At 34.6% G+C, this 24,377-nt stretch overlaps 1 protein-coding gene across 5 annotated transcripts in view; it reads left to right on the top strand.

The window, feature by feature from the left end:
- The window catches only part of LOC110997345 (B-cell receptor CD22), a 98,885-nt gene that overhangs the window by 40,111 nt on the left and 34,397 nt on the right, over positions 1-24,377 (top strand). For 4 of the 5 annotated variants that reach the window (XR_006750629.1, XM_022265464.2, XM_022265465.2 and 1 more), the window contains exon 3: positions 2,481-2,628. Coding sequence is in view for 4 of the 5 variants with exons in the window: in XM_022265464.2 (XP_022121156.1) it covers positions 2,481-2,628 (148 nt within the window). In the remaining variant the exon portion in view is untranslated. The remainder of the gene's footprint in view (positions 1-2,480; positions 2,629-24,377) is intronic. The other variant, XM_022265466.2, reaches the window with a different exon arrangement.

The raw sequence follows: 24,377 nt of genomic DNA, 5'->3' as shown, positions 1-24,377 counted from the left end.
CGCGAATGGTTCACGGTTGTTATTTTTCTACAGAATGAAAACTGAAATGTACACCATATGCTAAAATAAAGCTTCAACGTCCATAATTAATTATTTATTAACGCAGGAAGTGCTGTTGTAAGGTTTTCCGTTGTATTATTTTCTTGTGTATTTTCTTGTGTGAATAACTTAAATATTATTGATATATTATAGGACACAAAAATAATAATAATAATATTTAAAGTAAGATATATATTCTCTCTCACACATAAACACTAACGTACGCACAGATACACCAATGATAGAAATTATTTCATAATTATTATACATTTGGTTTCATATATCATCTTCCCATCTACGATGTTGTCTACCTTTACTTCTCGCTTTATGTGTAGGGCATGATATTAAAAAGGTGGCAAGAGCCACATGGACGAGGAAAGCAAGAGATAGGTCTTTGTGTAGAACACTTGGGGGAGGCCTATGCTGAAAAGCAAGACGATCAAGAAACCGGTGTCTACTAGGAAATAATATGATAATATTTACATTTATCTTAACTAAATTTCGTAAATAAGTATAAGTAGTATATAAAGTAGAAATAAGATAAAATATAACTTACAAGATTGTCAATAAAGGCTATATTTATTAAGCTATTTCATAGATTATATCGCAGACATTGAGCGCGGCGACCGAATAAATAAATTCCGTAACGAAAATAACCTAACACACTATGACGTAATAAAGGTGCGCCCATATGCATTAGAGCAGGACAGAACGCATACTGTGTATCACATCTCTCAGACGAGATCGGTAACGTTAACGTAACGTAAGGCCGGTACGCGTTAGACACGAGACAGACTATATAGGCTTGTTAGTCTGAGTCTGGTAGATTGAATTAATCTCGAAGAAAAAAAAAACTGTATAAATAAAAAATAAATAAACAATTACAATTGCATAGGTTGATAAAAAATGCTATGCAATAGCTTTATCGCGGTAGTCCCCGAGTGTCACACGTTTCTTTTTTTATTTATACATTTGGTTTATTTTGTACAAATCTGTAGACTACCTAAATAAAATAAATATAAAAATTCATGGCATAAACATTGTTTCCTTTAAGATTTGAATTAAGAGAAACTTTGGCCGTAACGGGATTTAACATCAAGTTTGGTGTTAAAATAGTATTAGCTTTAAATAGCTTACACCGAGTTAATTCTTAAAAGGCAGGGCGTGTCATAAAAGTTTTCTGCACAACTTCGATGTACACCTTTTGAATTAGAAAACGATTTCCACCCAGTACTAGTTTAGCTTATATATTTCCTTTAATGATGTTTTACAATACACTACGCATTTAGCATGCTTTCAAACAAACAAAAATATCTTTATTCATATAGGTAAACAAGTACACTTATGAAAGTAAAAAAAAAATAATTATACATTTACTTTTACTACCAGTTCGCAAGTCAAAGGCGTTGAGCGGGCTAGAGCTAGTTTTGACATTGAGGTAAATACATCAACAAAAATTTATCAAGGCTTCATTATGTAATGGAGTTCTTAGATTATAAGTTTTGAGATACTAAACTCAAACTCAAAATTACTTTATTCATATAGGTCAAAAAGTGCACTCTTTATAATCGCAAAGTTTTGAGTCATACTAATTGTTGTAAATATTCTTCAAATTATAAAAAGATTTAGGATTAATTTAAATTTAACGAGAGCCTTGAATTATTCAGTGATAATTCTCTAAATATTTCATTCGGGAGTTTGTTAGAAAAACTAATACAATTCCCATATAAGGAGTGGTTTATCTTCTGAAGCCTGATTGGTCGTGTGCCTAAATTAGTTCTGTTTCGAGTATTATACTGAACTAATGAACATATTAGATATGAAAGTAAGCAAGTAATAGTAAGCTTTTTGCTCCATTTGTAGTTTATACTTAATACACAGTGCGTGGTTATGGAATGAAAATATTAAATAGCCAATGATGACATATGGAAAGTATGAAATAATTCAAGTATTAATCCCTTTTTCGCTACATAAATTAGTATCCAACCGCGGTTGCCACACGTCGTAAAATTCGGCACTATTTAAATTATTAAACTGTAAACAATAATTATGAAAATGCCGTTTATTTACGACTTCACTGAGGATTAAATTGACAGATGGGCACTTCGCTGTTTCATTAATTTTATAAAGACTTAATTGTTATTTACTATTAACTGTGGTTTGACAGCTGATCATGGGTACATGTCGGCTTGGCACCGAAGGCAGCCACAAAAATACATCTACATCAAAAAACGTTGAATACATGTTATACAAGTTCATTTAAAAGACATTGGACTGAAGTTTGCAGTAAGTCAGTCATAAAAATAAAGTTCTGGTTCGGGATATAAATGCTCGGTTATTTATCGGTACCTAAACCTGTATCTTTTACGACCACTTATTCATTGGAAAGGGCTAATTTTCCTTTTATGAGTTATGAACAGGTCATATCAATTGAAGGGTAGTGGACTTTGTTCCAGTTTCCACGATGGAAGTGGAGGCCGTGGTGGGGAGGACGGGGTCGTTGCCCTGCGACATCGAGCCAGACTCGCACGAAGACAGGGTCTACATGGTGCTTTGGTTTCGACACGCTGGTGGTAAACCACTATACAGGTTGGTTATCTATATCATTATTAAAGTGGAGATAGAGAAGAAGACCAGACGATAACGCCATATGCATTTGCGGCTACTGGTAGAATTCGAAAGTGACCTCTAGGGCCCGAACCCATAACTATTTAAACTTCTTATAGGTTTTTTTTCCATTTAGAACCAAATATCATATATACCTACCTGTGCTGTTTGGTGGTATAGGCGTAACTGAATTTCCACCTTTGCTGGTAAAAAAGAGTCGCTTAGAGGTTCTACATTACTCCTATAAACAACTTTATATTGCTTAATTGCTTATCCAAGACTTAGCTTCCAAAAGCGTCCCTAGCAAGAACAAGTTCTTAGCGGCATTGGTTTATTTATAACATCGCTTTCCGTACATCCAGTTCGTACTTCGGAAAACGATGCTATTAAGCACTAGGCTTTTTGGCCTAACACAATTTTTTTGAACTTTAACTGCAAATTTCTTCGCCATAATCAAAAGCTTACAACAATATAGACGAAATATGGGATGAATTAAATGGAATTTACAATCTTTATATTATTGTTTTTCTTTAGCGCATCACAACTGGTTTTAAATAGGACTTAGGGTAAAGAGGTCAATAGTAATATTAGCGATATTATACCACATCATATCATATATTATACCCTAGACATTTTAATTGCCAGAGGGTATTACCTCTTCTTGGAGGTACCCTTGGTGGAATCAAGTGGTTCTGATGATGATGATGGAATTTCGTATTCTGGCTCGATGTCTGATGATGAAACTCTGCTGTAGGTATTAATTAATACTCTCCCTGGTCTACATCTCTATCGACGCTATATGATCAAGCCACAAGTATTAATTAGGCGCTTTAGTTTCTATCTATACTTAATGAAATAACGATGAAAAAGTATTTCCAACAATCAAATATACGGTAGGTATTTTCAATTTTCACAAATCTACATATAGAAATAATTAAATTAATTATAAATTAATGAGAAGAAAGTTAAAACAAATTTAAATTTTTACCTCCCTGTGGCAGTGTATCGTTGTTTTGCGATATATATTATAGATTATATATATATATATATGATATATTCGTTGAGCAACAGCAAAGCAACAGCTCTGGGGTCTCCGGTACTATCTACCAGGAGCCAACTTAAATCCTGTATTAGCGTCTGTATTCTTGAGCCCCACGACTCAAGAGTCTCCAAAAGAAACAGAAAAAGTTGAAGGAATAATGATTTGCATCAAAGAAATATTTAGTAAACAGTAAAAATAGATTGTAAGTTTTTTCGTGTTACTTATTATCCTTAAATCTTATCAGAGAACTGTTAATGGTGTTACAAGTAAGAATTTACGGTAATTAGGGCACGTTTTACAAGTCTATACAGAAATTAGTGAGGGCAAAAGAGGGGTGTTTACACAATAACAATTAATCACAATTCGATTAACGATAACATCATTAATTATACGATCATTCGAACACAAAATCGATGGCCGAGTTTATATTTGCGAGGAACTTTAAAGTTCATTATTAACGTGATTTGAATTCAACTAATGCGTGTTTATATAGTAAAAATATGGGAATAAACATTACTGAGACGAAATTTAAAGAAATAATGTTTGACAAGAGATAAGAGAAAATTATCTAAAATTTGCTGTATATATTTTACAAAAATGATGATTTGAGTACGTCGAATATAATCGTAAGTAAATAGTAGTCGTTCTGACCGCAATTTGTCGATTGTCATAAATTATTTATTAACCACTAAAATGTGAAAATCATTTATAACTTTGCAAGATAATTTCTTTAAAATAAGTATTTACTAACAAATTAGAATCGCATAGTGTCTCACCGTATCACCGTATCGTCAAATATCTTTTTTGGTAATTACCTTATTGCCTTTTAAATATCTCAAGAAATTATTTATATCGACTCAGTTCACATTATATAAAAATCATATAAAATTTACAATCATTCCCAAGGTGCCTCATGAGCAAATTGAAAGTAATTTCTGTTAAGGCAAACCTTGAAAGGTAAGCGTAGTATATTGCGGGTAAAGAAAAAACTTTGATCTCGCGAATATTCGCTATTAAGGAGCGGCCGTCTCGATGTCGTGTGTACACATCGTTAGCTGTAGGGCTGCCGCAAACTAAATGATAATACAATTAAAGCGTACTGCCAGGGTTTTACAGTTTAAGTAGGATTACCATAAAAATATGATACGTTTGAATACTGGAATGATAGCTGTATTAAGATTGTGTACTTTATTTCCCTTGATCTAAACAGATAAAATAATCTGGTCTGGGCCACAGATTTCTCAATCTGTTTCATGATCATTTTTTTCTTCGATATATACAGATAAGTTGTGTATAATTTAATAGTTATAAACTATATTAACTATAGGTAGTTATATGTATATTTAGTTTATTGAAACAAATGATAGGTCCTTCAAGAAAAGAGCGTATCAGTTCTTAAAAGCCCTAACGAGCCCTGTGCATTGAGAGTATCCATGATCGGTGGTATCACTTAACAAGTGTGAGTCGAGTGAGTCAAGTGAGCTTTCTGTCAGCGTGCCGCAAGTTCTATAAAAAATAGATGTTGGCAAATCTCACGAATTCCAGGAAGACAACTTGAGTGATAGCGGTTGATGAATGAATAAAATATAAAATTTTATTTTTATGGCAACCCTACCAGGGTTAACGAAGCGCTCCACAAAATGGATTATCGACAGCTAGCGACACTCGCTCGACAAATGATCGGCTCTCGAGAAGCATGTTAAACCGCCACATATATCCAATCATTTAATCTAATAATTATTCTCTTGCTAAGGGCTAATTTGAATACACTCGTCATCAGAGAAAGTAGTTTATGACACTTTATTGACCATGAAGTCAATTCGGTCCTTGTGTGGGCCAAAAGTGAGGAAAGCTTTTTTGTGCATTTAAAGTAAAACAATGATATAATACTGTTCGTAATAGAATCATATTTAGTTGATAAAATAAATTGAGGGCCATGAGGGTGGTCCCAAAAATATTTTTAACTCGGCTGATCCGCGCATTCGCATTGTAAGAGTCGTGGTTGAACATTCGTTGCGTACAGTTAGATGCAATTTTATAGTGTTTTTTTTGTGCATCTCTTGTCAATAGTTACGTCCTCCATTTAGACTATTATAGTGAGTGTTTTTGTGCGTATTCGTGAACTATTATTGTAAGGCAAGGTACAGCATCAGTCCTAACATTTCTTGTGCCCAAAACTAACAATCTATCCATCCTTACGGCTGACGTGTTTTTTTTGTGCCTTTCGCCCTAACAAGGAGCAACCTTGAGGTATGTACTCAGGACTTATTTTAGTATAAGATTACGTATCGACGGCCACCGAACCGTTCTTTGTGATACATAATTTTTTGGTAGCAGAGCGTGGTTTCATTTTAGTTAATGATTTTTCGGTATATAAGTCCTGGGTTCATAACTTATTAATGCATATATCTTGTTATGTTTGTAGGGATTATAGTGTTTTGATAGTGTTATAAATCGTTTTTTGTAGTAAGTTATTAGCCGCTTATTATAATTTGCTTTTTATTTGATTTTTGTGCTATTGTTTGTACTTTTATACTTTTATATAATGGCGGTTTCGCACAAGGCACAAATAGCTGGTGTATTGCGGTGGCTAGGATCGGCCGTTTTAAATATTTCGCGAAAAGATCGCGTTCAGGCCCTTCTATCAAGAAGTGACGCGTTAGAGGATAGGATGAAAGATTTATATAAATCGTATCAGGCATTACTTGAATTGGGTTTGGAACCGGAGGTGATGGACAAGGTTTGTGCTGACATGGATCAGGCTGAGGATTTGGCTGATCAAATCAGGGAAGCCGTTGGTATTATTAAATTAAATTCGGCTACTCAGTCAAATAACCTTCAATCGAAGGATAGTTTAACTTTTTCAAGTGGTATTATAGGTAGGTTACCCAAATTAGATTTGCCCCATTTTAGTGGCGACTTAAGCCAATGGGTAGCGTTTATACATTTATTCGATAGTTTAGTGCACTCAAGGGGTGATTTAACATCTGCGCAAAAGTTGGCATATTTGTTGGCTAGTCTCACCGGGGAGGCTAAAGGGTTAGTCCAACATTTAGCACTTGTGGACAACAACTATGATATAGCCAGAGATTTACTAATGAGGCGGTATCAAAATATACGTAGGCTAGCGGATAGCCACGTAAATGTCATTTTAAATTTACATAGTAATGTGCAGAGCCACAACTTAAGAATTCAAGTTTTAAATCCTTTATTAGTGGCAATTAATGGCTTAAGGGGTTTAAATTTGCCTGTAGATAGTTGGTCTTTTATTTTGTTGCATATTACATTACAAAAACTAAATTTAGATATGCGCACCCGATTTGAACAGGCGTATGGTGGAGATTCAACCACTCATCTTCCCACGTTTGATGAATTGATCTTGTTTTTAGAGGATGAGTGTCGCAGACAGGATAATGTTCCAGCGCCGTCCACGACGCCGGCCCCAATTTCTACTAGGCCGCGACAACAGCATATGCGCTTAATGCGACGCCCTGACCAGCGAGTTTATAACGTGGCAACTCAACATTCAGGCAAATGTTGTGTTTATTGTCGAGTCCCTGATCACACCGTAGTGTCATGTCAAAAGTTTTTAGCATTACGTTTTCAAGCACGGCGAAATATTGCCCGACAGCGGAAGTGGTGTTATGGTTGTTTAGGTAAGCACCTGGCATCACAATGCCAAGTGTCACGACCATGCAAACAATGTAATGGCACTCATCACATTATACTTTGTGGTAATATGAATGGTTCACCCCAATCAGCTGCACCGGCACGGGAGTTTGTTGAAGATATGCAAAATACAGGTGATCAGTGGAATGGTGGTGTGAAGGTTAGACACTGTAGTTTTGGTCATGCTTCCAGGCACCGTACAGGATCAGGTTATTATGATTATCATCGGAGGCAGCCACCACCCTGCAGGGGCGGGGGAAACTTAAGGTCTCATGACAGGACTCGTGTCACCTCTGATCAGCAACAACTTCCTAAGAGCAAAGATAATTATGACTCTTGTGCATCACCTGTTATTGAACAGCAACGTCGTGATTTTGTTAGGCCTTTGCCCTTTTCTGAGTGGCCTCGTTTAGGCCAGCGGGTCCCTGAACCAGAAGGATATTGACTAGGTCACGTCCCTACTAGAACTCCTACATCTCCTATTACTGTTTTGTTACCCACCGCACAGATTTGTGTTGGTTCTCCATCAGGTGAGCAGGTAACCACGCGTGCAATTTTGGATTCTGGAGCACAGGGAAGTTTAGTGTCAATGGATTTGGTGGATAGGTTACAGTTGCGTATTTTCCCTGCTAGCGGGAGTATATTTGGTGTAGGTGGCTCTAAGGTTGCTGGTTTGCGGGGACAAGTTACACTTACTTTTTCTCCTGTTCAATGCTCTCAGCCACAGATTACAATTTCTGCCATGATTTTAGATAATGTTATGGGCAGACACCCACTTGTTAAATTACCATCGGAGATATTAGATTTTACACGTAGTCTAAACTTAGCGGATTGTACATTTCATATTCCAGGTCAAATCGATTTGCTACTCGGAGCAGAAGTTTTGGGAATGCTGCGGCTAAGTAAAAGCACACTTTTACAACCAGCGGGTTTAGTAGCAGTCACAACTGATTTTGGTGATGTCATTATGGGTCCTGTGTTTCCAATAGAATCTCTTAGCGTTGAAGATGGTAACTTGTGTGTGGGACTCTCACTTGCTGAAGCCATTCAACGGTTTTGGGAAGTCGAAGAGCCTCCCACAGCGGCTCGTGAAAATCCGGAGCACCAAGAATGTGAATTGTTTTTTCAGAATAACACTGGTCGTCTCCGCTCTGGTAGGTTTGTCACGAGGTTACCTTTTTTACCATCCCGACCACCTTTGGGTCACTCCAGGTCTTTAGCTGAGAAAAGGTTAACATCCATGGAGAGACGAATGAAGAGAGATTCTACTTTTCGTGCTAAGTATATAGAGTTTATGGACGAGTACTTTAAGCTCGGACATATGTCAGTTTCTGATTTTGATTGGCGCACACAGGAGCACTACTTCATTCCACATCATGCTGTGTTTAAAGGTGGTAAAATAAGAGTGGTTTTTGATGGCTCAGCGCCTACTTCCAATGGAGTTTCTTTAAATCAATGTTTGCATTCGGGCCCAAAGTTACATCGTGACATTGGTGATATTTTAACAAATTTTAGAAGACATCAGATTGTATTTGTTGCAGATATTAAAATGATGTTTAGGCAAACTGTAATTCATACTGATGACCGTTGCTATCAACTTATCTTGTGGCGTGAGAAGGAATCCGATCCAGTTACAGTATTTGAATTAAATACCAATACATACGGACTCAGATCAAGTCCTTATATTGCTATTCGTACATTGTTAGAATTGGCTGAGCGAGAACGTTTGCAATTTCCAAGAGCATCTGATGTTTTGAATAGTGATGTTTTCGTTGATGACATTTGCACTGGAGCTGCAAATGAGAAAGAAGCCTTGATACTACGCGATGAGCTAATTGGGATTCTTAAGGCTGGTGGATATGAGTTAAGGAAATGGGTGTCTAACTCACAAGCTGTTCTTGCTGGTTTACCCGAGGATCATCAACAACATCCTTATATTTTTCAGAACGTGGACAACCCTGACGCTGTTGCAGTATTAGGTATTCAGTATCAACCGTTAGGTGATATATTTACCTTTCGAGTGCAAGACATAGATGTAATTAAATCTTGGACAAAGCGTGTAGTACTTTCAACTGTAGCCAGGATATACGATCCTAATGGATGGTTAGCTCCAGTTGTTTTTTGGGCAAAATGTTTTATACAAAAGCTTTGGTTACAAGGATTAACATGGGATGCCCCTTTAGTTGGTGAATTGTTAAGTGTTTGGGTTAGGTTTGTTTCGTCGCTTCCTGAAATTCAATTGATTAAAATTGATAGGTCTTTATTGCCACCAGGGAAATGCATAGTGGATATTCATGGTTTTTGTGATGCATCGGAAAGTGGTTATGCTGCTGCAGTTTATATTCGTTCTGTCAATCAATCTGGTGTTGTAACGGTTAAACTAGTTATGGCAAAGAGTAAGGTTGCACCGGTAAGAACACGCTTAACAATTCCTAAATTAGAGTTATCAGGTGCTGTTCTATTGACACGTTTGATAAACCACGTTAAATCCATTTTTGGCCAAAAAATGAATATTCAGAAGTGTTTTGCTTGGACTGATAGTCAGATAGTTCTTGCATGGCTGCAAGCGTCAGTTCATGTTTTGGAAGTATTTGTGGCCAATAGGGTTTGTCAAATTCAGCAATCTGTCGTGACCTTGGATTGGAGGCATGTACCGGGAGAATTTAATCCGGCAGACTGTGCATCTCGAGGTTGTGAGGCTCCAGTAATATTAGACCATCCCTTATGGTGGGCTCCAGGTTGGCTGTACCAACCCGAAAATTGTTGGCCTCGCATTAAAACGGAACTTGTTGAGCCTCTTCCGGGTTTAAGAGTTATTTCTCTTGTCGTTCAGGAATCGATAGAAAACTTAGACCCGTTACTCGCAAGGTTTAGTTCATTAGACAAATTGATTGGAGTGACCGCCTGGATTAGGAGGTTTATTTATAATTCAAGGAATCCAACAATTAAGAATATGTCAAATGTATTATCACCAGATGAAAGAAATGAATCCTTATTATTCTGGGTTCGTTATATCCAAGCTAAGCATTTTGAAACAGTCTTTGCTACTCTAAAAGGACAAGGTAAATTAAAGGGATCTGTTGCTCGGCTGAATCCATTTATTGATGATAAGGGTTTGTTACGCGTAGGTGGGAGATTACGCCATTCAGAACTACCTTATAATCATAAACATCCGCTTCTCCTTCCTAATCGAACTCCATTGGGAGATTTGATAATTACTGACAGACACGAAAAGAATGCACATGTTGGCTTAAATACACTTTTGGCTATTATTCATCAACAATTTTGGATTTTGTCAGCCAGGAGGGCTATTCGAAATGTTATTTTTAAGTGTATTCCTTGTTATCGACTTAAAGCATCCTTGACTCAACCACAAATGGGAGATTTGCCTCCAGATCGCATTACTGCTGCTAGACCCTTCTCTGGTGTAGGCACCGATTTTGCTGGGCCATTTTCCATCAAGGTTTCATCATTGCGAAACGCCAAGATCGTAAAAGGGTACCTCTGTGTCTGTGTCTGTCTTGTTACAAAATCCGTACACCTGGAGGTGGTGTCATCACTTAGTACTGAAGCTTTTATCGCTTGTTTGTCTCGTTTTGTTAGTCGTCGAGGATTACCAAACTTGATTCGCTCCGACTGTGGGACAAATTTTAAGGGCAGTGAACGTTACCTCGGAGAAGTTTATAAGTTTTTGACTGAAAACCAACTGCCTATCGAAAGTGCACTTTCTCGTCGTGGAATTAAATGGAAATTTAGTCCGGCTGGATATCCATCTTGGGGTGGAATATTTGAGGCTGTAGTGAAGGTGGCCAAAACACATATACGACGAATTATAGGAGAATCAGTTCTTACATATGAAGAACTAGCCACAGTCTTTTGTAACATTGAATCTGTTTTGAACTCACGACCACTTTGTCCTATATCTTCGGACCCAAATGATCTAGAAGCTTTAACTCCTGGACATTTTTTGATTGGGGCTCCTCTCAATGCGTTACCTGAATATCCATTTGTAGACACACCAATAAATCGGCTCTCACGTTTCCAACTGCTACAACAATTATCTCAGAGTTTTTGGAAACGTTTTAATATAGAATATCTCCATTTATTGCAGCAACGAGTTCGTTGGATAGATAAAACAGATCCGCCTAAAGTTGGGGACTTGGTTCTTATCAAAGAACCAAATATGCCACCATTATCTTGGAGACGCGGTCGCATTATTAAACTATTCCCGGGTGCAGATGGTACCCCACGAGTCGCCGAGGTCCGCGTTGGGGAATCGGTTTTAAAAAGAGCCGTGGCCTGCTTGTCACGTCTTCCAGTGGCATAACCTTTGCTACCAGCCTCCGGTTTTAGACTCAGTCATGTTAAGCCTGACTGGGACGGGGGACTGTTCGTAATAGAATCATATTTAGTTGATAAAATAAATTGAGGGCCATGAGGGTGGTCCCAAAAATATTTTTAACTCGGCTGATCCGCGCATTCGCATTGTAAGAGTCGTGGTTGAACATTCGTTGCGTACAGTTAGATGCAATTTTATAGTGTTTTTTTTGTGCATCTCTTGTCAATAGTTACGTCCTCCATTTAGACTATTATAGTGAGTGTTTTTGTGCGTATTCGTGAACTATTATTGTAAGGCAAGGTACAGCATCAGTCCTAACATTTCTTGTGCCCAAAACTAACAATCTATCCATCCTTACGGCTGACGTGTTTTTTTTGTGCCTTTCGCCCTAACAAGGAGCAACCTTGAGGTATGTACTCAGGACTTATTTTAGTATAAGATTACGTATCGACGGCCACCGAACCGTTCTTTGTGATATAAATCTTTTGTTTTTGAATAAACCCCTCCTAAGCTGTATCAATTTCGATATATGTTTTTGTGTGTGTGTAAAATGCATAAATCATTTTGTAAAATGTGATTTATAATAAGATGATTTTTCTTTAAGATAACAGGATGTCTGTCTAGTTTTAACTGTTTTTGGACCGAATTTTTAAGAATATCGGAAATTCTGTTTTCGTGTATATTAAAAGATGGCTACATATATTTTAATTGTAAACATGAATGTTTCTTATAAATTATTGCAATACTAACTTATTTGTTCTGTACAATAAATTTTAAACTTGATATACAAGTCACTTTACAAATATGAAATGGATTTTCCTTGAAATTTACTAACTTGTAATTGTCATACGTGATACTCGCTGAATATAAATTGTTGCTGTGTCAGCTTTTTAGGACCGCTACAAATGACACGTAGCGCTAAGGCCGTTTATGCACGAGTACATTTATGTCACACGCATGTAAATCTGTGCACATCATTTTCGATGCCATAATTTATCTCTTTTTTAATATTCATGAACTTATACGGAAGGCGTGATGGCTCCTACAATAAAAAGTCGTTCCATTAGAGATAGTGTCTCTAACGATCTTGCATTAGAGATGATAAGGTTAAAAAAAAACAAGTCTCGCAACGCAGTTAGTTTTTCTATCATAAAAAGTTGTGAAATCTATGTAGTACCAAGCCGGTCAATTTATTCAGTCCCTACTTAAGGGACCTTCTGTCTTAAGGTAACATAATTAGCTAACCTAATCTTCCAGTGACCATAGCAATTAAATAAATCAGATCAATCACATAAAAAAAATAACTCACAATATGAATTAGTAATAAATGAGTTAAGAATCCAGTAAAAGCTTGTAGCTTCTGTTTACGTCAATTGTCTTCAATTAAGACTGCTTAAATAATGTCTTAATATTGTAGACAAGAGTTACACTATTTCAGTGTATTAGTAATGTAATAACCAGAAAAAGTATTAGTCGGACGTGCAATCTGGGACTTCAGGGTTAAATAAACGCTTGTCTAGCTTAGTGTAATTATTATTTAATTAATTGAAATTAATCCAGTGCTTGTCTTAATATGTAATTGTAATTTAATAAATTGAAAATACATAAACATTTTTCTAACCTATACGAATGTACATCGCCTCCAAAAACATTAAAATAGAATCTACTGTATCAATTATCAAAGCGATCAGAAATTGTTTGGACAAAAGCTACCGTGTATTTAATTTTGAAATATTGTTATCGAATAAAAATAGTACAAAGCTTTGTTAATATTCCTCAATTCAAAGTCGAATATCTATAAATGATGTATGTTACTCCGGCTTCAATAACACTATTAATATTTACTTTGTTTTAAGTCTTACGGGCTGAGTGATAGTCTTCGCTTGACCACTGTCAGGTATTACATTTCAAATAGAAAAAATTATATTGAAGCTAGAAAAAAATAATCTTGGATAGTGGACTGCGTAAGGCTTAATTTGAAAGCATCTGAAAGCAAAAAATAATATCTTATTGCGAAGCAAGATGCTTTACTGATACCAAGCAATGGACACTGATATGGACATAAGGTCGCAAGTGCGTTACCGACCTTTAAAAAGTTGGTACATACGTACTCTTATTTGATATTATATAGGACCCTACAATCTTCTACCTCAGCAATAGAGTTCCAGATTATTAAAAGTTACAGTTAAAGATAATGAAATAAATCAGTTTTGTAAGAACAAATAATACAATATTTAAAAAATATTACTTTCGAAAACCACTGTGCTTTGAAGTAATAATTTGAATTTAGAATAAAAGATTATTTTGAATATTGGTTATGGAATTAGTAAATCAGTAGTACGCAGGCTGTATATTTTTCTGTGTATTAACACTTGCTACTACGGTGAAAATTGTCGCCATGTGTTTCGCAGATAACTCTATATGGCTAAACTGAATACTAAATAAACTAATAGAACTCAATGCGAGACACATTTTTTGTAACGTTGAAAAATATGAAAACAAAACTTGTCAAAACATGTACCAACTGTCGCGTGGAAAATCAATGAAAATTGGATAAAATTCAACTAAAAATTCTTGCAAAAAAATTCAGTTATTTCCATGTCACAACTCTAGTCACCGATTTAATTAAGAACAAATACCTGTTTTGAATGAACGTTAAACTGTTTAATAGCCTTTAGTGGCCAATTAAGTACTTTAATCCTGGGTTTAAATTCTTCTAAAAACGTATTAAATTAAATCGTTTTCATAGAACTTTTTTGACGAAACTTATATAAATCCGTAGTGCCAGCTCCTTCCCGATCGTTCAACCAAGAGCGATTTGAATCGTCGCCTACCAGTCACTTTTCAAACGGTTTGATCCCTTGGCTTTGCGTAATAAGGGTTCTCTCTCCATCTTCTACCGCATTTAGCATGGAGAGTGTTCAGAGTTGTTTGGAACTGCTGGGGTTTCAACATCGGTCATCTTACTACAAATTTCACCGGTATCACCTCGACATCCGTCCGGCAACGCACTTGCAATTCTTCTTGAAATATGAGTGTCCACTTAACATCCGGTGAGCCTTCTGCCCATTATAAGTAAAAAAAGTACAGCGACGCCAATACTTGATTTTAGGTGATATCAATTTGCTTGTATTCTATACTATAAATATCAAATAATTTACCGCTAAAACCAATAATTTAGAATTTAATTATAGCTATTTACTGTAACACGATAGACCTACAGTATACGTCATATAATACGACTATGATCGCAGTACGTTTGAAATCGCGCTACGACTACTTGTCTTTACGCATCGCTAGATATCTTTCATATTATTATATTATATTTTGTTTCAAATTAAACAAATTGCTTGGTATCGTGAATGACACCAATCAATGTAAAAGCCGCCGTCACATAAATCCCGTCTCGAACGGTATCGATCGCATTCAACATCAATTAGTATTGCAATTTCTGGAGTTAAATGGCTTCGAGTAAGCTGCTCTTAGAAGCCAACTATAATGGGATGTTTGCTTGGAATTCAAGTAATTGTACTATGTTTGTAAAGGGTCAATAGTTTTCCTACGATACTCAAGAATAGGGAGTACAAATGGGAAAGTACCATAGTGCAATACTACGTGTATTGGAGATGACTCTTTTGCTCTTTGGATCTATGGAATTACCTTGGTTAATGAACGGATAGATTTTCTTAATATGATTTCGCTCTTGGTAAACAGTTATGTTATAATGGCACAATTTTCCCTAAGTAGTGTAGCGTAGACAACAACAACAACTACTCATACTATTGTTTTTAAATATAATATTGCTTTTAATATTACAATATTCTAGAAAAACTCCAAGAAAAAGAGCACTCATGATACGCACTGAGAGTGTCCATGGCACTGTATTACTTAACATCACATGAGTCTTCTCCCTGTTTGGTAGGCCTCTTGCCTATTGTTCTGTAAAGAACCGTACTGCAGGCAAACCGGAAACGTGAAAATTATTTATTTGATACGCGTGACTTTTTTATAGAAGTTATTGCAATATTACTGTTTTGCAATTTAAAAGCATTAATAAATTAAAGGAAATTTTATGTTCCTTTGTATTGTAAACCACTTATGATGTGTTTTTAATGTGTGGCCAACACTATAGGTAGTATATTTCTGTTTAATTTATTTTAACATTTTTAACTGTGAACCAATTTTAGCCGGCATTTCTTTTTATCTACTTTCCATTTGTTGTGTCTGTTTTCTTTTGTAATAAATTAATGTATAACACAACTAGGATATCTATTAAATATACTTATTCTATCTACTTCCTCATTAGTGGAGCCTGACTAGTGTGCACATTTCCGGTGTCTTCATGCGTCTAAGGTGGTGTGTTCCACCGCTTATGACACTAAGGTCAAATGTGTGTCCACTAACCCAATGGAGTTCCCATACACAATGTAAACGCGTGTCCGTCCGTTAAACACAGATTGTATTCACGAAGGCCGCTCAAGCGTTTCGATCCACACACGATATTGAAATTTCATCGAAGCACCGACCGAGACAAGTGTCTCAATGGTTCGTTACCTGCATTATACTGTATGTCATAAGCTGTAGCGGAAAAAATATTCTTGCATGTAGAGCTTTTAAACATTATATTTACGCCTAGCAGACTCGGCCAAGCGTTGCTGTGGCTAAGGTTTTTGTTATATTACATAGTAGTAAATTAATCAAGGGAAACCGTAGGAGAACTTATGTGAAACGTTGGTACCACGACACGGACCTAAACTAAACTACCTTTAACTCAGCGCCATCTGTTAGAATTGTATCAAATAATAAACAAATTTTAATGTTATCGTAATTTTAGTAAGGATGCCTATTTTTTTTGAAAATGAAATATAGCCTATGTCACTCAGGAATGATGTAGCTTTCCAACAGTGAAAGAATTTTTCAAATCTGCCAAGTAGTTTCGGAGCCTATTCAATTCATACAAACAAACAAACAAACAATAAATCAAACCTTTCCTCTTTATAATATTATTATTAGTATAGATAAAGTAATACAGTTTTATAGTTATTCCTAAACATATATGCTATTCATCATATACCTTATTCATAAACATATATCTGTCTAAACTAAACAGCTCTATTTTTGAATGAACTAATGAATATTCAGCCTCTTTCTGCCAAATAGTGTTAACGTTGGTTTAAACTGAAATAGATTGAGTTAAAATGCTTTATTTGGACGGACTTATTTTTATCGATACAGATAACTGGGTATTTAATAAAATATTATAAGCAAAACGTAAATTTACGCAATATACTGAATTTTTTTTATTTATTTATTTATTTATTTATTTATTTATTTGGTGCACAAAACACATTATAATCTTTACAAAAATAAACTTAAAACTAATAGTTATGAACAGGATTCTAATGTAAAACCATGTGCACACTGCAAAATTAATGTTACATCAATAAAAGGCTCATAACTAACAAAGGTAACATAGTAAAAAAAAAAAACAATAATAATAATAATAATAAGTTCCTCGACACCAATTTAACGTAACGTTAACCAAGACCACAAGGGTCAGCACTTAACCTACGATGGAGGATGTCTTTAACGACACTAATGAATTTATTGATGTTACGACAGAATATGTCCACAAGTAAGTGGTTGCTCTTTGCCAACTCGTTATATTGACGAGCCATCCTGGTCAAAGGGTTGTAAAAAGAGATGTTATTCTTATAAGTTTGAAGGGAAAATAAATTGACTTCGTTAGCTCTACGGGCACTAAATCTAATGTTAAGGCTAATGTGAGCTAGTAGTTCGGGAGAGTCTATAATGGAGTGGGTGATTTTGTAAAGGTAAAGGTGAATACAGCTAAAGCGAAGGAACAATATCAGGTATTACTGGAATGATGATGTTGATGTGAAATCTCATGGACATCGGTCAATTGAAAGCTATATCCTATATGATGTATGATAGATTAGGTTCAAAAGAGTTTTAAATATTTTATTCCTACTATCAAATTCCCAAGAAAGAATGCGAAATTACTTCAATTACAATCTAGCCTATACAATAATTATGGCTAATAAGTAATATTATGTTGATTTAACTTTCTACATTACAAATAAATAGCTTAAACTATGGTAATCAAATCAAACCAAAATATCTTTATTCATATAGGTAAACATGTACACTTATGAACGTCAAGAAAAACAAATTAAATTAATTGTAAATTCACATTTACAACCAGTTCGCAAGTCAAGGGCGTAGAGCGGGTAAGTAGAACTGGCAAGAAACTTTCCGCCACTCTTTTCAATCGCCAAGTTTTTATTTAGTATGGTAATTTTCATTAACAGTCTCAATGTTCTGTATTTTTAACACTATGTTCGTGTGTCCGAGATACGGAAAGCACTTGCACTACACATATATTCACAACACTAGGATTTTCCATTCACTTGGCTATAAATGTATTCGCTTATAACTTATACCACCTAAGATTCGTTTGCCAGCGAAGCGTTACATCGTTTGTTGAGAAGACTGAAGGCGCTCTAAGGAATGGTACTGACTGCGCGATAACACTTTGTATTCCTTCATTCATTGCTAAAGCCTTTGTCGTTTCCTGTCTAAGTTTACGTTTGACGCAAAATTTTATAATCAGTATTGTAAGCTACTCATTATTTTCATAAATTACATAAATACTAAGACTAACTGGTAAAGTATATATATAGTAAATGGTCAGTTTGGTATAATCTGTGGACATTTAGACAAAAAAAAGAAAAAACTTGGCGATTCAAAAGAGTGATTGAGAACTGGCAGTAAATGTAAAATTAGAAGCATTTAATGTATATTTCTTTTTTGACTTTAATAAGTGTACATATGAAACCTATTACCTATATGAAAAAAATATTTTTAATTTTGACGTAACTGTAGATACAAGTGAGAGCTATGAATAATAAGAATTAGATTTTTCATTTTTTAGTTATTATGTTTTAAACTTAGTTATTATTTTTTGTTATATTAATTATTTTAGGTGTCAAATAAAAGTTTATTTTACCAATTTTACATGTATGCTAAGCATATAATGCTGAACATTATAATAAAGAGTCCAAAAGTAATTTAAAATCAGTGATAGCTGAATTAAAATTACATATGACGTTATACATCGAGATATTTTACAAACAGTAAACTAGTTTAATTAAGTAAAAATTAATTATGTTATTTATGTTGCTGGCCACTGAAGGTCTATAGAAAAAAACATATTAAACAATTTAATTCAAATAAAACTTTTATGTTATTACAAAGTGTGGCAGGGATGCTACGGGAAAAAAATTCTAAATTCTACGTAAATTGTACTTAAGTATCCCACGGTCTTCATTACCACGAGTATGCACAATTTGATAACAAGGAACTAATGGTACACATAACATATTTCAAATAGTAGTTCGAAATTTGAAATACTGGTCTAAGATCCAGCCCTAAATCGTCCTGCACCGAGGTGATTAATGAACGAAACTTATTTTAAATGAAATTTACAATATTAAAAAATAAATAAACAATGGGTTCGCTGAAAAAATCCTGGACAGGCTGTATTAAATTATTAATTAAAAAATGATTTTTTATTGAAAATTGCACTGATGAGATTAATAAGAAAATCTTATACCAGCTGAAAGTATGAGACTTGCAGAATGTGCAATTGTTAGGTTCTTTATTTTTTTCCTGGACGGACACAAGGTTCACAGGTATACACAGGTATATTAATAGTAGGTTTTTACACTGAAATGATTAATCAATAAATTGTATATCAATGTGAGCGCTGCTTTATTGCAAACACGTTGATATAAGGTTCACTGCAAAAATGTTGGTCCTAAGTGCGGTTCGCGAATTTTGAAAATTGGAATTTTAGTCCGGCTGGGAACGGCCGACAAAGAAGTCCGAGCTGTGTATCTCATGGGACAGAAAAAGATGCAAGAATAATGCACGGGTGTTATCAAGAGTGTTCGTTTGTTTTTTTTTTTTTTAAAGGAATCTCGCTGTTGGCCTTAAGGGCCTTTACAGCTCAGCACGGGCTGTTTGGCGAGCTTAGCTCAGCCTGAATGGGTGGGGTTCCCGCGACTCGCGCAAGGGCGTCTCCTGTGAGACTCGAACCTCGGCTTGGGCCGTCGCGGAGGGGTCAATCGCCTGAAGGGCAGGACGGAAGCTTGTTCGTTTGATAACACCCGTGCGGTAACCTAAGTAAAAACATAAATTAAAAAACAGGTTCTTGCATTAAGTACAAAAATTTTAATTTAAATGAAAAAAAAATATTTTCTAAATTAAAAAAAAAAAAGTTTTAATTAATATTTTCTATTCAATATCTGACTCATCGGAAGTAAAATCTTGATTTTCGAATTCATTAGATTCAGCAGATTCTTCTTCATTTTCCGTCATTTCCACAATGTCCTGGATTTTCAAAGGAGTTTGGTCCCCAATAAACCCCGTTGGTTTCAAATAATCATCAAAATGCCACCCGTATTTTTCAGGGTTGGATTTTGCACAGGTAGAGTCGGTCGCATTAAGCCACATAGAATTTACATATATAGTTCTAAAAAAATTTTGTAGTAGTGAAATCCAGCATGGTGGTATAGTGTTTGAATCAAAAGTTTTTTTTTAAATTGTTCGCTGTTTTCCTTTACACCGTAGTTTTTCATAAAAATACGATTTCTTGCATCATTATCACTCTTGCAGTAATTAACGCCATACATTTTTGCCGTAAACTCTTGAACAATATCCATTTTTTCATTAATGACAATATCAGCTTCATCAGTTAGTGATGTAAAAATAAAAAAAAATTAAATGGTCTCACTTTTCCTTTATTATAAAATGCAGCAGTATAATCAGACCCTGTGAATGCGTGGAAAGCAGGTAGACTTTTACAGAATTTTGGTCCCAACTTTAGTGCTAAGTCGATGCAGTTAATGCAATCAAGGTGTTGGTTTGGTTGTTTCTTATTCGCTGATTATTATTAATGTTGCATCTTTTTCTGTCCCATGAGATACACAGCTCGGACTTCTTTGTCGGCCTGTTCCCAGCCGGACTAAAATTCAAATTTTCAAAATTCGCGAACCTCACTTAGGACCAACATTTTTGCAGTGAACCTTATATCAACGTGTTTGCAATAAAGCAGCGCTCACATTGATATACAATTTATTGATTAATCATTTCAGTGTAAAAACCTACTATTAATATACCTGTGTATACCTGTGAACCTTGTGTCCGTCCAGGAAAAAAATAAAGAACCTAACAATTGCACATTCTGCAAGTCTCATACTTTCAGCTGGTATAAGATTTTCTTATTAATCTCATCAGTACAATTTTCAATAAAAAATCATTTTTTAATTAATAATTTAATACAGCCTGTCCAGGATTTTTTCAGCGAACCCATTGTTTATTTATTTTTTAATATTGTAAATTTCATTTAAAATATGTTTCGTTCATTAATCACCTCGGTGTAGGACGATCTAAGGCTGGATCTCTAACTATACGTTTTTGAAGTGAAACTTCTTTAGGCGCACGCGGAAAATTTTACAGATGAAATGTGACGAAGATCTGCAGTTTTTCTATGGAATAAAAGGTAAAGAGTGAAGAGACCGATTGAGAGAGAGTGAGAAAGGGAGATCGAGAAAAATACTTACTATTGGTTGATGTATTCGGTTAGTAGTTACATATTTGATGGCAATTCTGTCGCAAAACGTCTCGTGCAGTAAACGCAGACTTATTATTTATTTTTATTATCATTAGCACGTATACAGTGTGTTAATAGTGGGAATATAGATATACATAGTGATAGTATACTGGAACATGATCATCTATTGGGGCTTTTACCTTAGTACTAATAAATTTACAAAGAAGTTTCAGTTCTGACATGTGTGCTTTGTACGCACGCATATTTTTATAGAATACCTGATACCGTCGCCCTGAACACTGACAGAATAACAAGGAACGTAAGTGCGTAGCTGGGTGCATTAAAAATATTCGATAGATTTTATAGATTGTCAATTCCATTATTTTATAAGTCGGCAATTTAAAATACATATGATTCGTGTGGCAACACTTCTTAGCCATCGCCAAAATACCATTTTTAATTCATACTTTATACAATTTAATATTTTTCAATTCACTTAAAACTAGACTATGCATAATGTATGTGCTTGCCGCAAGCGTGCAACAGTACTATTACTTATTCTGTGCCCGTGCTGGATTCCACACGAAAATAGTCTAAGTATATTTAGCAAAATTACACAAAATCCTTTAATTCGACCACACTTGCACTCGGTTTAAAGAGTTTAAAAGTAAATATTTTACTTTCATTTGTAATCTAATTTGGATACTTAAATATGACAAATAAACTTATTAAATTAAACAGATTTAATTTGGTAATGAACACAGTTGGCAGCAAAGTATGGAGCTGCAGCCAAAAAGCTACTAACTTTATACCCTTTTAATGAATATATGACGTTTAATCCGCGGTTTAGAAACCAACTGTTTTAACTATATATGTTTATGCTCAGTTGTGTCGCTGGATATGTTGTGGTTAGAATCGAAATCTAGATGTTTAATCGAAAAGCCGTACTTACGTGTATTATTATTATACATTTTAAGGTGTTATTATTACGATGTAGGTTATGATGTAAATAATCTAATAACCTTTTAAATGTAATAAAATATTCGTTGATATAGTTTACATAAATTTGCGTAAATTCTGTGAAATCAGTTAAATTAAATTACTATACAAACGCATTACCTACATAATTCCCAATTTTTTCTGGTTTTATCTAAATAAGACACTAATTATGAGGATGTTGATATTTTCCACCATACCAAAGAGGATGTGAGGAAATATTTGAAGAGGCGGGAAGACTTAACTTTTTTAGCCGTTAAGATTTTTCTTTGAAATATTAAGTACATATTATTTCTATTTGTGAAATGTCAGTTTTCTTTTATTTGATTTATTTTCTTCTATTAATGAACTTCCTTATGTTTTCTGTTTCATATATCGTTTATCTATGTAATCTGTTTTCACTTTGTTACATTGTCTAAGTGTTTTTAAGTAGATATATATAATAGCAGTATCTATAGATAATTGTTAAGAAATATGACTGTTAAAATGTACCGGTTCAAAATCTTTATTAAAGAAGGAAATTAGAATAACATTTTTTTTTAAAAACCACATTTCTACATATTTGCATACAACTTCATTTGTATGCATCATGTTCAGAGACCATTTATAAATTGATAATAAGTCTACATGTTTGTTTTTAGGAGTTCCACTAAACACCTATTTATTCACACTATCAGTAACATAAGACATGTATCGCTAGAGCCGTGTAATGAAGCGTTTCGCAAATAGCGGCATTCGCGAGCTAGAACATTTTCTGTTTGTTTTCCGTCAATTATTCATTCGACTTGAACCACTCGACTTTTGTGATGCAATAATTGCAATTATTCGACTGTAAAGATTTAGGTCTCTAAAGGGTAAAAGCTAATGGGATGACGATTTGGCTTTGTTATAATTGCAACAATCCCTAGATTTTCAATTGTTTATCTGTGTTTGGCAATTTTTTTTCATATTGCTACACTTTTCTTTTTAATGATTCGCAATTGCAATTAACTCACTTACAGTGGTCAGAATAAATGCTTAATAGGTTTTTTTCAATTAAAAAGATTTTTGTTATACAACATTCAACAAATTTAAAATGCGAGACGAAAAACGATATTTTAATTTATTTTTTATTTTTCTTCCTCTAAAATGTTGAATCGTTTAAAATCTCAAAATCCCTAAACGTAAATAAATACATCGATTACGCAAACAAATGGTAAGTAATTTAACGCCTAAGCGTGCACTTTAGCGCTAAGCTAATCTCATAGGTACTGTAATTATGTGCACATATAGCCTAGATTCTAGACCGTTTTATCACACTTAATGAGAGGAGCTTGCAAGACGAATTACTTCGCTCCCTCGTACTTAGTTTAGTTGTACTGACGTTATTTCTTGATAGCTGACGTAAACTAATCCCTTTTAGTAGTGCCAAAATACCAGCTGACAATGTTTATCCAAATAAGGATAAGAACTTATGGAACAGACACATTTCTGTCTACTTCTAGAAGGCAGAGTAGGTGATTAACGTTGAATGCATTTTGGTATTAGCTAACCGTTTTCTTACGCTGCTCATATTTTCTGTACATATAAATAGAAAAGTCCATTGGTTTAAAATTACGGCCTTGGTAACATTGAAATCAAGTAGTTTAAGTATGAAATTAATTACACAAAAAATAGTGTTCATCATTTAAATTAAATACTATTGCGCTCCTTTAGGCTCTGCCATTTTGCAAGAGAAATTACAGAATGGTAGTATAAAGTATCAAAATAGCATAATAACACAATCTTAAATTAAAATACTGTTATACTGAGGAAACATTTCTTTTACAATAAACTTTACGGTTAACACTGCTTCCATGAAAGATATGTTAACATATTTTTATTATACTTATACATTGTATTGTAGAACTTTAATTTTATTCTGGAAGAATTACCTGAAAATAAATGATTAATTATTGGTTATGTATTTATTTATATATTTAAACAATAAATACATCAAAAACTTATTTCTTTTGTTTTGATTATTTTCTTCAGTTTTAATTGATCTGCATTTTATGAGCTATCACTTG

This window comes from Pieris rapae, chromosome 14 (genome assembly GCF_905147795.1).
Source record: "Pieris rapae chromosome 14, ilPieRapa1.1, whole genome shotgun sequence".
Lineage (NCBI taxonomy): Eukaryota > Metazoa > Arthropoda > Insecta > Lepidoptera > Pieridae > Pieris > Pieris rapae.
The sequence above is the reverse complement of the archived record's forward strand: the minus strand, read 5'-3'. Positions and strand labels throughout refer to the sequence as shown.